The sequence below is a fragment of the Aquila chrysaetos genome, chromosome 21 (assembly GCF_900496995.4).
Source record: "Aquila chrysaetos chrysaetos chromosome 21, bAquChr1.4, whole genome shotgun sequence".
Taxonomy (NCBI): Eukaryota; Metazoa; Chordata; class Aves; order Accipitriformes; family Accipitridae; genus Aquila; species Aquila chrysaetos.
Window position 1 is genome coordinate 22692592 of NC_044024.1, and position 14466 is coordinate 22707057.

At 45.4% G+C, this 14466-nt stretch overlaps 1 protein-coding gene across 11 annotated transcripts in view; it reads right to left on the reverse strand.

The window, feature by feature from the left end:
* Positions 1 to 14466, reverse strand: part of ARHGEF9 (Cdc42 guanine nucleotide exchange factor 9) — a 239427-nt gene that overhangs the window by 102374 nt on the left and 122587 nt on the right. Inside the window, exon 2 of one of the 11 annotated variants that reach the window (XM_029996473.2) lies at positions 11533 to 11594. The exons of 9 other annotated variants lie outside the window; for them this stretch is intronic. In XM_029996473.2, the coding sequence (XP_029852333.1) occupies positions 11533 to 11562 (30 nt within the window). In that variant the 5' untranslated portion in view covers positions 11563 to 11594. Of the gene's footprint in view, positions 1 to 11532; positions 11595 to 11697; positions 11816 to 14466 lie in introns of those variants that run through there. One more of the 11 variants, XM_029996480.2, reaches the window with a different exon arrangement.

Consider the following 14466-nt stretch of genomic DNA (forward strand, 5'->3'; position numbering starts at 1 on the left):
GACACAGATAAGACTCCGTAGCCTTGTCTCTCTAGCACCCTGGCTGACCAAATACTGCCTGTGCTTTCTAAGGTCATCCATAAATCCAGGGGACTTCTGACTACACTATAGAGATCAGGAAGGTTTGGAATAGGCTATTGAACTGCCAAGATAAATCCTTTTCTCACAGCCAAATCCACCTCTATCAATCTTTCAAAAGCAGTAATCAAAACACTGATTCCAGTGTATGAAACCTCTCACTTATTTTGTTTCTTCTTCTTTAGGACCAGTGCCAAAACCAAGACTTATTTGCAGCATAGGCTCCTAGCACCTACAACCACAGTCTGCACTGGCATCACCACCAAACCAAACCTTGACCTTTTACTTAAACAGTCTTTTCAGATTCACAACGCACTGTTGGACACAGGACCCTGTAGCCTGAGTGATGGATGGGGCTGACTGGCTTGCAAGTCTCCAACGCCCAGCTTTCCAGCACAGTCAACTGGCAAATCCTACCATCTGTTTAAGGCTTGAATCCACTCCAGGTAATAATAATAAAATATTCCCTTCCTCTCTGCTCCAGTGTTACCAACAGCCCATTTCCAGAGCGCATCTACTCGTGAATCCATCTGTCCTTGGGAGGTCTGTTGCTCCTCTCTGCAGTTATCATTAGAATAAACTCTATTTGTGCAAATCCTGCTGGTGCTGCCCCTTCATTAAGCTGTGCTGCCCAGAGGTGCCTGCCTGAGAGGAAATGCAGTGCTCCTCGCAATTCAGGGGCCTCTGTGCTCGAAAAAACATATTTGTATCATCTGTTCTGCTCAAAGCCAAAGGAAGACTGTCCCCTTGAGTACCTGTTCTGGTATTTTCTCCAATCTCATGAGAACTGTCCCACGTGAAGGTACTTCAGTTATTTTCCAGAAATACAAATCCATGGCCTAGTGGATTACATTTTCTGCATGTTCTCATTTGTCCTGATCTCCAGCCCCAGTTTTCTCTTTATAAAACCACTCCTCTATACTTAGCTTTACCTCCTGCATCATATCCTTCTCCCTCTTTCACCTGCACTCTCTCAATTTGGAAAAGCCTGCATCTCCCCTTTCCTCACCTCCTTCCCAGACTACGGACAGTTTCTCTGCAATACAATCTCTTCAGATTCATCCCAACTTGGTAAACCTACTGCAAACTCTCTTTCCATTTCTGTCTGTTGCTCTAACCCAGTAATTTAAATGTGAATGCATTTAATACCCTGTCAGCAGAAACAAGGACTAGAGACCGCATCTATCACTAATGTGAAAAGACTTATCAGCCAAACCACACTGTGCTGTCCCACAAGGGAGATTTTCTCCTTGCTCAAGCAGGGAGATCAGCGTAGCTCCCACTAAGTAACAGCATGTAGCACCATCATTCTCCAGATGGGACGGAGCAGTGACAGATACGTTTCCGCTGGGCATGTAAGGACAGTCTGAGAGAGACAAGGTGAGGAGGGGGACACGTGGAAGTGAGGAGGGAGGTCAGAGGAGATATTGCATATCTGGAGTCAACTGCTTATGTTTTGGGCCATTCTGCTGGGAAATCTTTCTAAGTGTCTGGCTGTCAGGAAAGTCTCCCGTTTCCTTGGATTCCTATCTCAAACCTGTCTGTAAACCTGATTTCCAAACAGATGTCTGATCTTTCAGGAGCCTGGTTTGCCTCCTGGGTTTTTTTGCTTCTTGCGTCACTGCTTGAGTCCAGCTCCCAGGACTGCACCCCATGCAGTACAAGAGGCAGGAGGAGACCAAGTCTAAAGGGACATTCTGGAAGCAGCCAGCGAGTGGTTAGGTCCTTGAGTCCCCAACGCACAAAGCAGAGGCACTTATTTAGCAATCGGCACAACCCAAACCCAGATTGCGAGCTTCGGTAAGCAACAGCTCATAGAAGCCCATGACAAGCAGAGTGAAGCAGAGCCCAGGAGGAGAAGGATGCTTGTCCCATGTGGCAGGGTGGCTTGGCAGCAGAGCTGAGCTCTGCCTGGACACATTGCTGCTTTAGTCTCTGCAAGGTGCTTGCCAAGAACTGGATTCAATGCAAATCACCGTCAGCAGCCCTGAATGCTCAAGATGGACAAGAAACAAGGTAACACATTCTTCACAAATGCCACCAAATACAAAAGAAATGTCAGGTGCACCACGCTGGTCTTTCAGGAGACTGCTGGAAATGACACCGATGACATCTGTTAGATTCAGGACTTAATTCTGCCAAGACAAAAGTACCATACCCTGCCAGACACCAGAAGCCTTTAACATTGATGGACTTCAACCAGTCTCTTAAGCAGACTGAGAATATATATGGTGAAAGATAAATACCAGATGATAAGGCAGCTATAATGCCTATGTTGCACGATCTGATCTAATGTATTTAAAGAGGTGATCAGAGTAAATAGCACAGTATGGCCCCAGCTCTACCACTCATACAGAAGTATTGTCTAGGGAAAACAAGAGCTCCCTGTGTGTGGGCAATAGTCCATACTGACCACCTCAGTCTAGCCTGGAAGACTTAGCGTGGTCCTCTCCAAAGCAGGGTTATCCTATAGAAACCCTGGGGCTTCCACCTTCGAACCCCCCATGCTCACCAGTACAACCATCTCATGCTGTTTCTCAAGAGATGGCAAGAGGAAAAGTTCAGAGCAGAAAGCCCCAGGACACTCCACTTACTGCCTGATCTGCAATGCAACCAGGGGGGAGTCTTTCCATGGCCACTGCAAGGAAGAAGGGATTCAAATAAACTGTGGATGGAAGCTGAAAATAACAATCCAGAAAGCTGCAAACATCTGGAAGACCAATGCTTTGCTCTACAATTCTGAATTGATTTCTTGCCTCGAATAGATTTCTAGATGGATTGCAATTAAAATGAGTTATACAATGCTGTAAAAATGTTACTCATTTCCGTTTCAGATTTTATTTTTGCATCTTTGCTTTCTAGATCCTTTTGCATTTCAACAGACACTCCTTGGATTTTAACTGTTTTTCTTTCTGCTCTTCTTCTGGCCAAATTGCTCTGCATCCATTTTTATGTTTTAATACTACAAGGATTATGCTGTTGGTGGCTTACACAGCCTTGTAACATTTCCCTATGAATAGCTGGTCAGTGGTGAAAATACCCACTGTGAGCACCGACTACAGCTGCTGAGAAAACTCATGGAAACCTCTGAGCATTTATCAGAGGCAATTGTTCTGCGAGCTGCCCTGAACCTGTAGGATACCCTTGTCACATGCCTCCAGGACATAAATTTCCATCTATTGTCCTGATTCCTGCTCATAAGCCACAGGGAGGGAGGAAAATGGTCAGAAGGATGGACTACAGGAAAACAGCTTTACTTTTCTGAAAAGCTTGTAAAGCAAGTCCAGCTACCACTGAAAAGGGCAGTGCTACCGTTAGCCCCACTCCCGCCAGTTGCTGGCCACTGTTGCACAGGCATGGACATGAAAACAAGATGATAAAACATGGGATTTCCAGCCAGGCCAGCAGTAGGAATGTCAGACACCAAGGCCAGTCCTCAAGTGCATCACAGTTGAGTTTTATAGATACATTGGGCTCATATCAGCATAGCAATCCCTTTGCACTTAGCCTATACAACCTTAGTCTTGAGCTCCCATGGATAATACAGAAGACTGCTAGTAGTCCCAAGTCTTCGATCTTCATTTGACTTCTGAGGGTTTTCAGGCACCCATTTCCATTTTAAAATAGAAGTAGTACTCGAGTATTTATATAGCACAAAGGCTTTTAAGTAACCCAACTTCAGAAAATATTTTTAAGATGCTGGAATGAAGAACGTCAAGTATTATTGTTATTATTATTGCTTGAATTTCAACCTGAGTTGGAAAAAAACCTGCAAAGGTAAAACTGCCTGCAGTAGAAACAGAAAGGAAAAAAAGGCAATAAAAGAAACCTAAAACCACTGAGATGTTTTCAGCTGTGGGAGAACTGTTCAAAGGAACGAGCGGAAGTCTTTCATGACCATCTGAGACTAACCACTACAGACGTTTCCTGCCAGGTTTGACAAAACAGGAGGGAACGTGCCCCAGGGAACAACCTTCCTTTTAGGGAGAGGATGGCCAAACACAGAAGCTCTAAAAGGAAAGATTTGGGAAGTAAGATGTGAGCTCATGTCACTCAGTCAGAGAGACAGCGTATCTCTAGGAGACAGCACTTCCAGGGGGATCCCACCAACCAGAGCAGGGCCGGGCTGCCTTGGGTAGCTTTTGTGCCATTCCTTTGTGCTCTGTGAGCCTCTCTTGTATCTTATTACTGGCTATAAGGGGAGGATTATTGGTTACCCTGAATGGTTCTGCCCTGGAGCTTACGCCATGAAAGACTGAAAAGTTACTACTCCAAAGCTACTATTTTTACTTAGGTATTTCTACTTAATGCAGATTAATTTCTTAACTGCACAGAAATACAACAAAAGGCTTAGAGAAACAAAAAAGCCTAATTTGGATCAATTAATAACAGAGAGCAACTGTATTATTAATGAGTAACGATTGAAGGCTCTAAAGAGGTATAGAGACCTTATCTAGCTGAATGCTGTTTAAAACAAGTGAAAGTAATAAGGATGCAATCTGACATTGCATATGCAAAATATTTGAGGCCAAATTAATCTTTGGTGGAACCCTGCTGACATCATTTGGCATCTCGTCTCTGTTGGGATCTCAGGTAGAATTCAAGACATTGCTTTTAACTAAAGGCGGGAGCAGCCTGGGTGGGAGCTCTGGTCTGCCAGAGGCCCCCTGCAAAGCCTATCTCCCTCTCTACCCTTTGCCTGTGAAGGGCAGAGTAGCATTTTTCAGCAAGCCTCAGTCTGCTATAATCCCATCTGCCTTGAATACAGTACTTTTCATCCTCAGCTGTCAAACCATTTAACAGGAAAGGGCAATTTCCTTCTGCACATTTTACAGAAAGAGAAACAAAGATGTAGAAAGATGAAATGGCCTCTGCAGCATCACCCATGGTGCTGCAGAGAGGCTGGAAATGGGGCGCAGCTCCCCTAAACCTCAGGCCCAGGAGCACCCTCGCGTTCCCCAACTGCTCCAAATACTGTGCAGATGCACGCAACTCAAACCGGGCTTCTGAATAAAATATGGAGAGCCCTGATGGATGTTGGACTGAGGAGCACATCCCCTCTGCTGAGCTCATGAGAATTTCCCGGTTATAGCAGAGATTTTTGTGGTTTTAAAAATACAGAAGATTTAGATTCTCTTGTCTGCAAGCATCACAAACTCACCAGCTAATGGGGGTGAAGACAGAGCGCTCTGGATAAACAGGTTATTCCGTCACCATCAATTATTGTGTCTCTCTCAATTTTCTCTACAGCATGTGTCTCAGACACTGTCCCAGACAGGGCACGGAGCTACTTGCACTCCTGGTTTCAGCCAGCATGGCAATTTACTGCCTCCTTGGGAAGGCTTTGATATTTTAAAACCACAACAGAGCTTTCTCTTTGCTTGAAAGGCAACCACTAGCTTAGCCACAGCGGAAGTATTTGCAGTGCCCTGGGAGATGAAAGCAGTTCAAAACCTTTTGTTTTTATTGGGCAAATTAAAAATAAAGAAACAAGTCCTTTTCTTTATTTCCTTTAACTCTGTTAGTGCCCATTCCCCTCCTAGGCTTTCGAAGCATCCTTCAGAAAAGCAGGGATTCGACTGAACAGCCTGAAATTAAGCCTGACATTAGAGATGGAGAAACTGAGATAGAGGAGAGGCACTGTCGAGAGGACAAGAGCTCCCAACCACCGCGCTCCACTCGGTACCTCACTGCTTCCCGTCCCCCCGTGTGTGCTGCGACTCACAACACCTGTTGTAACCCAGGATGTAGGATTCAAACTCCTGACGTTACTGCTGTCTGACTCGAGCCAGATCCATCTTCCTTGGTTTTTTGTTTGTGCTCCTCTGTCTCTCCATAATTCATGACGCTCCCCACTCCCTGTGATGCTTAGCGAACAAGAAGCAAACTGCGTGTCCTCTCTCATCCCCTTATGTTAAGGCATATGATAGCACGACCGCCAATGGGACCAGACAAGTGCTCTTATGGCTGCAGAAGCCGTTAAAATGGTGTTCAACCCCCTCTGAATTTCACCCTCTGCATGTACGGCAGGCACAGCTACTGCGCTCTGCAAGGCGTTGGAAATGAGCTCGCGGGGAGAGCCTTGCAAGAGCAGGAGACGAGGGCTAAAAGTGGATGTTGACTTCACTCTCCCATTTGGGTGTAGGCGGTGGAGGTGGGTGGCCGCAAGCAGAGGGGAGGCGGAGGGGGCAACATTTATTTCCAGCTGCACTCATATGCGATTTCTCTCAGCGCTGAGATTTTATAGAAAACAGCAGGAGGTGGGGAGTGGGGGGAACCAAAAAGGAAAATCGCAGTCTTTGCAGGAAAACATGTTAAGGAAGAGGAGAAAAGTCGTTATCATCATCACAGCCCTGAGACTCTGCTATTGTTACTGTGGGGTTTAAAAATATAACAAAAGCCAAGGCTACTGGGACTACATTTCTGTATTGGACACAACTGTGTTCGATGGAAATAAGGCCACTTGACCGAGAGGCACACACCAATGTGTGGTAACGAAATGATGTTAAAAAATGCTGCTTGCAGAAAGCCTGCCTCCTAATAAATTGTAAGGTTTTCTTCACTCCCAGAGATTATGTAATATGTTCCTGCTTGCTGCTGACTCATATTTTCCAAAATATATCTGGGAAGGAAAACATATGCACATGTGTTTTAATCTATATGTTTCCCTGTATATGTAAAAAGAAATATATACGAAGACGCACAAATGCTTGCCTGCACACGCATGCACACACAGGCATATTGCTGTGTGCGAGGATGAGAGAGGGGGACAGCCTGGCATCTGTTCTAAAAACACACTGGAGATAGATTAAACCATCACCATTTTCTGGGGCAAAACACAGCAACTGTTTAACACAGGGAGTGTAGGAGGAGAACGAGAAACCGGGAAGCTACGGGAGGAGACAGCAAAATAAGAAGCACCGGGAATGTGCTGCCTACAACCTCCAGCCAAACCTGGGCTCTGGGGACTAGACACAGTCTTATGCTGAGCTTAAAATCGAGCTGGAAAAATGGCTTTTGTGACATTTGGGGCCACTGCAACAATTTGCAAATGGCAGTGGGGTGAGAGTGCCATCCCGTCTCAGGGGGGATGGCACCAGCACCTGGCTTGTCAGCACCTGGCTTGTCAGCACCCACTCCTGCAGCGGGGTGCTGGGTGCAGCGGGGGAAGAGAGGTCAGTGCTTTCTAAATTCCAGAAGTCTAGGGTCTTGATCCTGTTAACGCCTGTTAATACAGTTCCCAGACTCCAGGTATGCACCGAAGAAGCCAGGCTCCTCCTGGATGAAGATTTATAATTCTAAGGCAGCCGGTTAGTCTTAAGCATATTTGTTCCCAGCCTGCAGGTTTGTGAGGTTTAGTTTCTTTGCTCTGCATGTGTGTGTACTTTTAATTCTTTAGGAAAGACTTTTAGATGCTTCTGCGAAACCCTTGGTGTCCAGGAGATGGGATCGATCTGCTGCTGGGCATCGGACGAGAGATTCATCTACCCTGGACCAGAGGAGACTGAAAATCTATCCAGATGTCAACTCCTGATCACAAAATCAAGGCAGATGCTCTCCACCGATGACAGCTGAGTTTCATTGCCACCCCGGCACGGGTGCCACTGCTCACAGTGCCTGGCAGGGGTGGGAGCTGCCTGCAACGACACCACGGCCCCAGCAAGTCCCCTCCTTGCCGAGAGTGAGATGGCTGCACCAAACAGACAACCCTCTTCTTGCACCGTGTCCTCCTCTTGCCTGTGCATTTCGGCAAAAGCAGGAGGCGGTTCCCCAGTACGGCACTCTGTGCCCCCACAGCCCTTCTCAATGGCATAAGGCAGAGATAAGTGAAGCTGCCCCTCACACTCCTTACCTTATACATGCCTATGGAGAGGGAATAGTCCCTTTCCTTCATCCCTGCATCAGATAGGTACACAGATATACACATTCCTATATATGCGCACCATTAGTATTCTCTCTTTTATGCATCCAGCTTTGCATATGTGCAACACTGGAGTAATACAATTCCAATTTAATACCTAAAACTACATCAGAGTCAACTGCCATTTAAAGGATGCTCTTTCTTTTTTTACAGAAACTTTAAAACATTTCATCTGAATTCAAAACCTGTTCTATAGTTGTTACTTTTTAACTTAATTCTCATAGAACGTCACAAAAGAGCAAACATCCAGCGTGCATAAAAGCCTTTGGAATAAACCTCAAAAACAAACATTAAAGATTGATCACACTTTTCCAAGATTATACTAAAACTGACTGAAGCGCAACTAGATAAGGAAAGAGAGTTGCTTAAAATTAATCAGCACCTTATCAAGCCAGGAAGAAAGAATTTTAGATAACAAGCCTTCCCTAAATTTGGTATCAAAACAGAAACTTCAGTGCACAACCTATTATGAAAATCTTGTCAGATATACTGAATACAATAGAGGAGACTGGAAGCATCAGAAATAGCACGGGGAATATGGTCCACAGAAACCCTTTCAAAAAAACTGTTTTCTGATAATGCCAGCAAGAGCCTGATGGTTTTTTTCAAACAGAACAATTTTACTTGACAAAACTTTTCTACAGGTATGCCCAGCAAATTAGCCTACTGATTATCAGGGTAAAAGATTGATTCTTAGGGTATTTCTCTAAATTTATATTTGGGTAGCTGAGGCCATATTGCATTTTTTCAATTATAAGGAACACCCCACACACAGTTCGGATCTTTGCTACTTTCAAAATCCTCGTAGTTTGGCCGATTCCTCTCCCGGCATCTTCTGAGTGCGAGCTGCAACCACTCTCACAGCCAGGAGCTCTGAGCTCCCTTATAGCAGCTTAAAGACCCAAGAATTGGCACCAGGAGAAGCTTAACCCTTTAGAAACAGACACTCTCGGGGCAAACATCTTGAGTATTGAGAGGGAACTGATGCAAACAAAGCCTATCAGCAACATCCAGGGATTTTTACTAGATGTCTGGCAAGGCTGAGTCGGCTCTCTCGTGGCACAGGGCATGTCCAGGATGCTCAGATGCATCCCTGCCCATGTTGGAAACCCGATGACAACTACCCTCATTATTCCAGGCAGGACATGCTCCGCAAAGGTCACCACAGGAGGCAGGCGGGGGAGCAGAGCTGGGGACAAGGGCCACAGTCTTGAGGCAATAGGATAGTTGGGCATGCTGCTTTCCCCACCAGAAACAAAGTGGGAAGGACCACTCCATCTACAGTCCCCCACTAGCCCTGCAGCAAAAACGCAGACCTCTCTGGGGCGCACTGTGGCACGGCAGTAATGTGGCACATTAGCTTAGCTCGAGAAGGAAAGGATGCCGGAGCACACACCTGCCCGTGCTTGTGGTGGGGCAGTAAGACAATCTATTAACAATAAATGACCTAGAAATTAACTTTGAGTTTTATTAAAAAAAAAAAAAAAAAAAAAAAAGGGACAGGCTGCCAGGTTGGGCTGCCTTGCCCCATGCTGTGGCAATGAGGTGATGCCACCTATTGAGACCATTTTACCTCTGTGGCAATAGTGCTGCCATGGCAGGGCTGCCTGCTCTCACCCGAGCACCCATCGGGGCTACGACTGTCTGCCTTGCAAGTCCTGTTCAGGTCCTAGAGGAAGGCAACGGGGCTAGAGAAACAGTTCATCCCTCAGAGACTTAAACAAGATCACAGAGCAAAGCAGCTTGCAGTGTAGCCCCTGCTTTACTTAGCCAGAGATGCTGCCTAAAATAGAAACACAATCCTTGCCAGCAGTCTATACGTTATGTTATATATGTCTCAGCTGATGCAAAAGAAGGGGCAGGCACTAAACCACATGGGACCTTCCACATGGGCACGGACAGACTTTTCTGTTCCTGAAGTCTGCTATGCCGGGAGCTCCGAAATCCCCTGAAAGAGATCCTCCACCAGACTGCAAGCAGCTCACTCCATGGCTCCCCAGCGCAAGCCTGTCGCTCTGACACTTCCGAATGGCAAAGTCCAGATAAAAACGTACAAGCCAGAAACCAAGCGACATGCCTGCCCGCCCTGCTTCACTGAGGATTAAGAGGAGGTAGCACAGCCAAGCGGGCAGAGCAACCGATGGACCCCTGAGCTTTGCTTCTGCTCTGAGCTCTGCTACTAACCCCCAGCCCACCACACACTGCTCTCCGACCACCACATGCCTCAGTTTCCCTGCCTCTGTGATGGGAGCAGGGGTTGCTCCCCAAAGTAGCGATTTTCTGTATGAATAAACCAGAGTCAGTTGAAATCCAGACCTACTTCTTTAAATACCTTCATGTGGGTGCTCCTTCACCCTCTAAGGCCCTCTTTAATTTGTATGGTAAAACTTTCAGGCCTGCCCAACACATTCATCAACAGGAGAGCTCTGAGGGCTTCTTGCCCTGAGCTCAGAGGTCCTAGTGAACATACCGTCAGTGTGGTGTTTCTGACAACGCAGGAGTAATACTCTACAAAAACTGGAAATAAGGAGTTCAGGCTGCATGGTCTTTTGCTGGTGAGGAGGACAGCAGGATTAGAGACGACCTGGCCATCTACGAGGCTCTTTCAGATTAAGACTCATTTCCACTGAGGAAAGAAATTCAACCATAATCAATAAAATAAAATAAAAAAATCATGGTTCCTCTAGCAGCTCTTTCTCCAGGAGCATCTATTTTTAGTGAGAAGCATAAATCACTACAGCTTGCCATCTACAACAGTTCCAACAGGCAAAATCCAGCTACGCATAGTTGGGCCAACACGGGCATGCACATGTCGTCCACCCATACCGCCATACCCTGCCACCTGACCAGAACAACAACGCTTTGCAGCTACAGGACAGTGCAGAAAGGGAAGAAATAGGAGTCAATCGGTCTTGGCTATGCCTTGGTAATGGGTGATGTTCCTCTTCTACAACTGGGAAAGAGGACTTACAAAGCAGAGAAGGAACATGCCCAAGGCCATATAGTAAATCAGTGGCAAAACCAGGACCCAGCAGAACTAAACCCTGCCACCCGCTGTAACCCCCAAACAAACATCCTCTTCACAACAGGACAATTATTACACAATTACTAACATTAGGGAGTTTTACTCAAGCTTCCTAACTTCTGATCATTGGAGATTCCGCATATAAGAGACAAATCCCTGCATTTTATCAAAATAGCTCTCATAACATTTCACTGGGAGATACACATTGAACACGATTATCACACCCAGTTGAGAAAGGTACACATTGCGAATGCAAAGTATAGAAACCCCCCCTCCTCACCGACACAGATGCATTATTAACAACATATAGCACATACAGATACAATACAGGCATAATACATACATACATGCAAGCAAGCAAGCACTGGTCACAAAGAGCACCGGATCTCCCATCACAACCAGCATTCATTAAATACAGAAATCAAAGAACGACAACATAATGAAATGAACAATACAGAAGAGGGGTTCTATTCACAAATTAAAACAAAACAAAACAAAAAAAACTTACATGGATTTTTGGCAATTTTCCTTCAGACATTATACACAGCAGTTGGGCTGTGTACTGAATACCTGATCCAAAAAGAAATATAACCACATTATGCAAACAGATGGGGGCAGGAGTCAGGTGAACATGCAGCTCTTAAGAACATTCATCTACGGGATGAGAAAGCACCTCTGCATTCCCACAGAAGGGCTCGAATCTGGGCAGATCTTCATTCACTACAAAGCATAAGCAAGTGCTGTGCTGCTGCCATCCCGGGGGAAAATCCAAATGGCAGGACAGAAAAGAGCCATCACGTCAGAGACCTCTGAGCTGTCCCGTCCCCCTTTTAACTTGTCATGTGAGGTTTAAAACAGAGGTGGGAAATATCCAGAGTGGGGGAGGAAGCCTTTAAAAAATGAAAGGAAGCCCTCTTATTAGCCTTAAAGAAAGAGCACTAAAATCACAGTGAACGCAGGACTAGCAGGGATCATCCTGACACGTATGCTTTTTCTGAAGCATCCAGAGGGAGAAATGCACCCTTTCCCCATGACAAGAAGGGTGCCTGAATCTTTAAGACGGCGGATTGCCGCTCAGGAGGAATGGACTTTTTATGGACTGTGTGAAACAGGGTTGCTATGATACAGTCAGAGGCATTTTCATGAATCCTGTGGCAAATAACATTGAATCCTGCTTAAGCAGACAAACAGCAAGGCAGGTCTCCCATCACCCAGCCTTAGCAAATACATAGGAGCAATCACTGAAAGAGATTTTATGCATTATAAATATGCTATTTGCATACAAATGAATATTTTTTCTTTGGGGCTGTAGTTTCCAGAGGGTCAGTGCTTTGATTTATTTAAAAGAATGATCCCTCTTCCCTGTCCCTGGGCTTGAGCATCCCCACAAACATGAAGAACTCAACATCCACAAACAGTGGGGGGAGTTACGGGGCTGAACTACCCCCAGGAACCCGACCGCGACCAGCCACACACATGACCCGAATCATCCCATGGAGCTTAGGGAGAAGGAAAGCTCCACCACACGTAGATATTTTACAGCGTGCAAATTACACCCCGAATTTTGCAAGCACAGTCACTTACGAGTACAGGGGTCTACTGCAAGCGACTAGGAACGCTGTCGCCCCAAAAAGCTGCTAATGCAGACTGTCATGGATTGAGCCGCTCCTGGAAAGTATGGCAAGACGGAGTTGTTTAACTAGCTAATTGCTCCTGCAAACCAGGCAGTTCGAGGCTCCACTGCAGGCTTCGAAAATGCAAAATTGCAGGTGCAAAACTACAAAAATGGGGTTGGGGCAGGTGGCTCAAGGCCCGTTTGAAAAGGTGGCCACTGAGGACTGGGGGTGGGAAACAGGGATCAAACTAAACAAGCAGAAACCCCAGTCCTTGCTCACTTTTTAAGCTTATTTCCTCTCTCTCCCCGAAAAGTCCAAGGGGAAGCCTGATATAACACGAACAGTGTTGCTACAATAACAAAGTTATCTGCTCCCAACTTTCACATTCATATTCGTCTGCATAAAACTGCGTTCTTTAACTCCACCAGCCTTTGGGAGAATAACAGGCAAGAAAGTTGTAATAAAATTACATTAGTTCTCTCAAGCATGTTCCATGATGGAAAAAAATAAGCTCCAAGTGATCACTCCCCCCGTAGCTGAACGTGCACGACACCCTCGTCCTCCCCATGCACCCCACCAGTCGGAGATGCCCCAGCAACACACAACTCCACTGATGGAACCAGAAGGGGCTCACAGGAATTAGCAATCAGACATGGCAGCTCCCAACACATGCGATAACATACGCCGTCGTGTACACGCACACCTCCTAAATACCACCCGAGAAGTACAAGCTCCGGATCAAGGAATGCACTTTGCACGCACTAGAAAACGATGTTAGGTACACCAAGCATTCCTCGTAGAAATCTTATTGAAAGGTAAACCTTCACACCAGAGAGCTAACCTTGAGGAAAATAAACATTCAGACACAGTTGCATTCCATTTTTAACTCGCTGTTTCGTTTTGGGTTTTTTTTCCCATTTTTCCACCCTTAACTCCTCCAAATCACTATGTCACTTAAAACTGTTTCACTGAAAGGATTATTTTGGCTGCTGTTTGATTGATTCCCTTTCCATGGTGATCTTTGCTCATTTATTATATTTCCAGGAGATTCTGCAACCTATAAAACTAATGACATATGATAGCTAACAGGAAAATAAAGCAAATTTGAGCTGTTTAGCAACCCAAACCATCCTCAGCATCCTTTTTTTTTTTTTTTTTTTTATTAATAAAAAGAAGATTCACTCAGTCTCTTCAGAAGTGAAGCTGATACCTCTTGCACAGATAGCTACAAGTGAACAGGGGGAAACAGAGCCAGCAGGCACCAGAGCATCTTTGCTGGACTTGTATCACTGGGTCTTGGCTTTTCTCTACCCATTAAAATAGGGTACTGCCACTAAACACTTCCTGTCAGCTTTGGGGGCCGACTGTTACCAGCCCGCGACTCAGGGAAAATTTTTTTTTTTCCTCTTTTATTTACAGCTAAAGCCACTTTGAAAGTGGCAGATTTGCAGCATTTAACTCAATTTCCAATCATGCCACCAGCCGAAAAGAAATCAGCTCCTAAGCCCAGCTATGCATTTAACTTGCAGCAGACAGACTCTCACATGGAAATAACTATACGTCTCCATCTATAAGCTCCAGCTATGTCTTTATGAATCAGTTACATGATTTTTCCTTTTCCCGATTAGTAGAGGACATCAGATAAATAACAGCTGGAATTAGCACAAACTAGTTAAATTATCAAGGCGATATAATTCCAGTGAACATTAGCAAGAGATGTAAACATTTTCAAACTGTGATTTCTTTTTTTTGTTGTTTTGAGCAATTCTGATTTTTCCGGAGGGGAAAATAACATACAAAAAATCCTTAAGATTTCTAACAGAAAC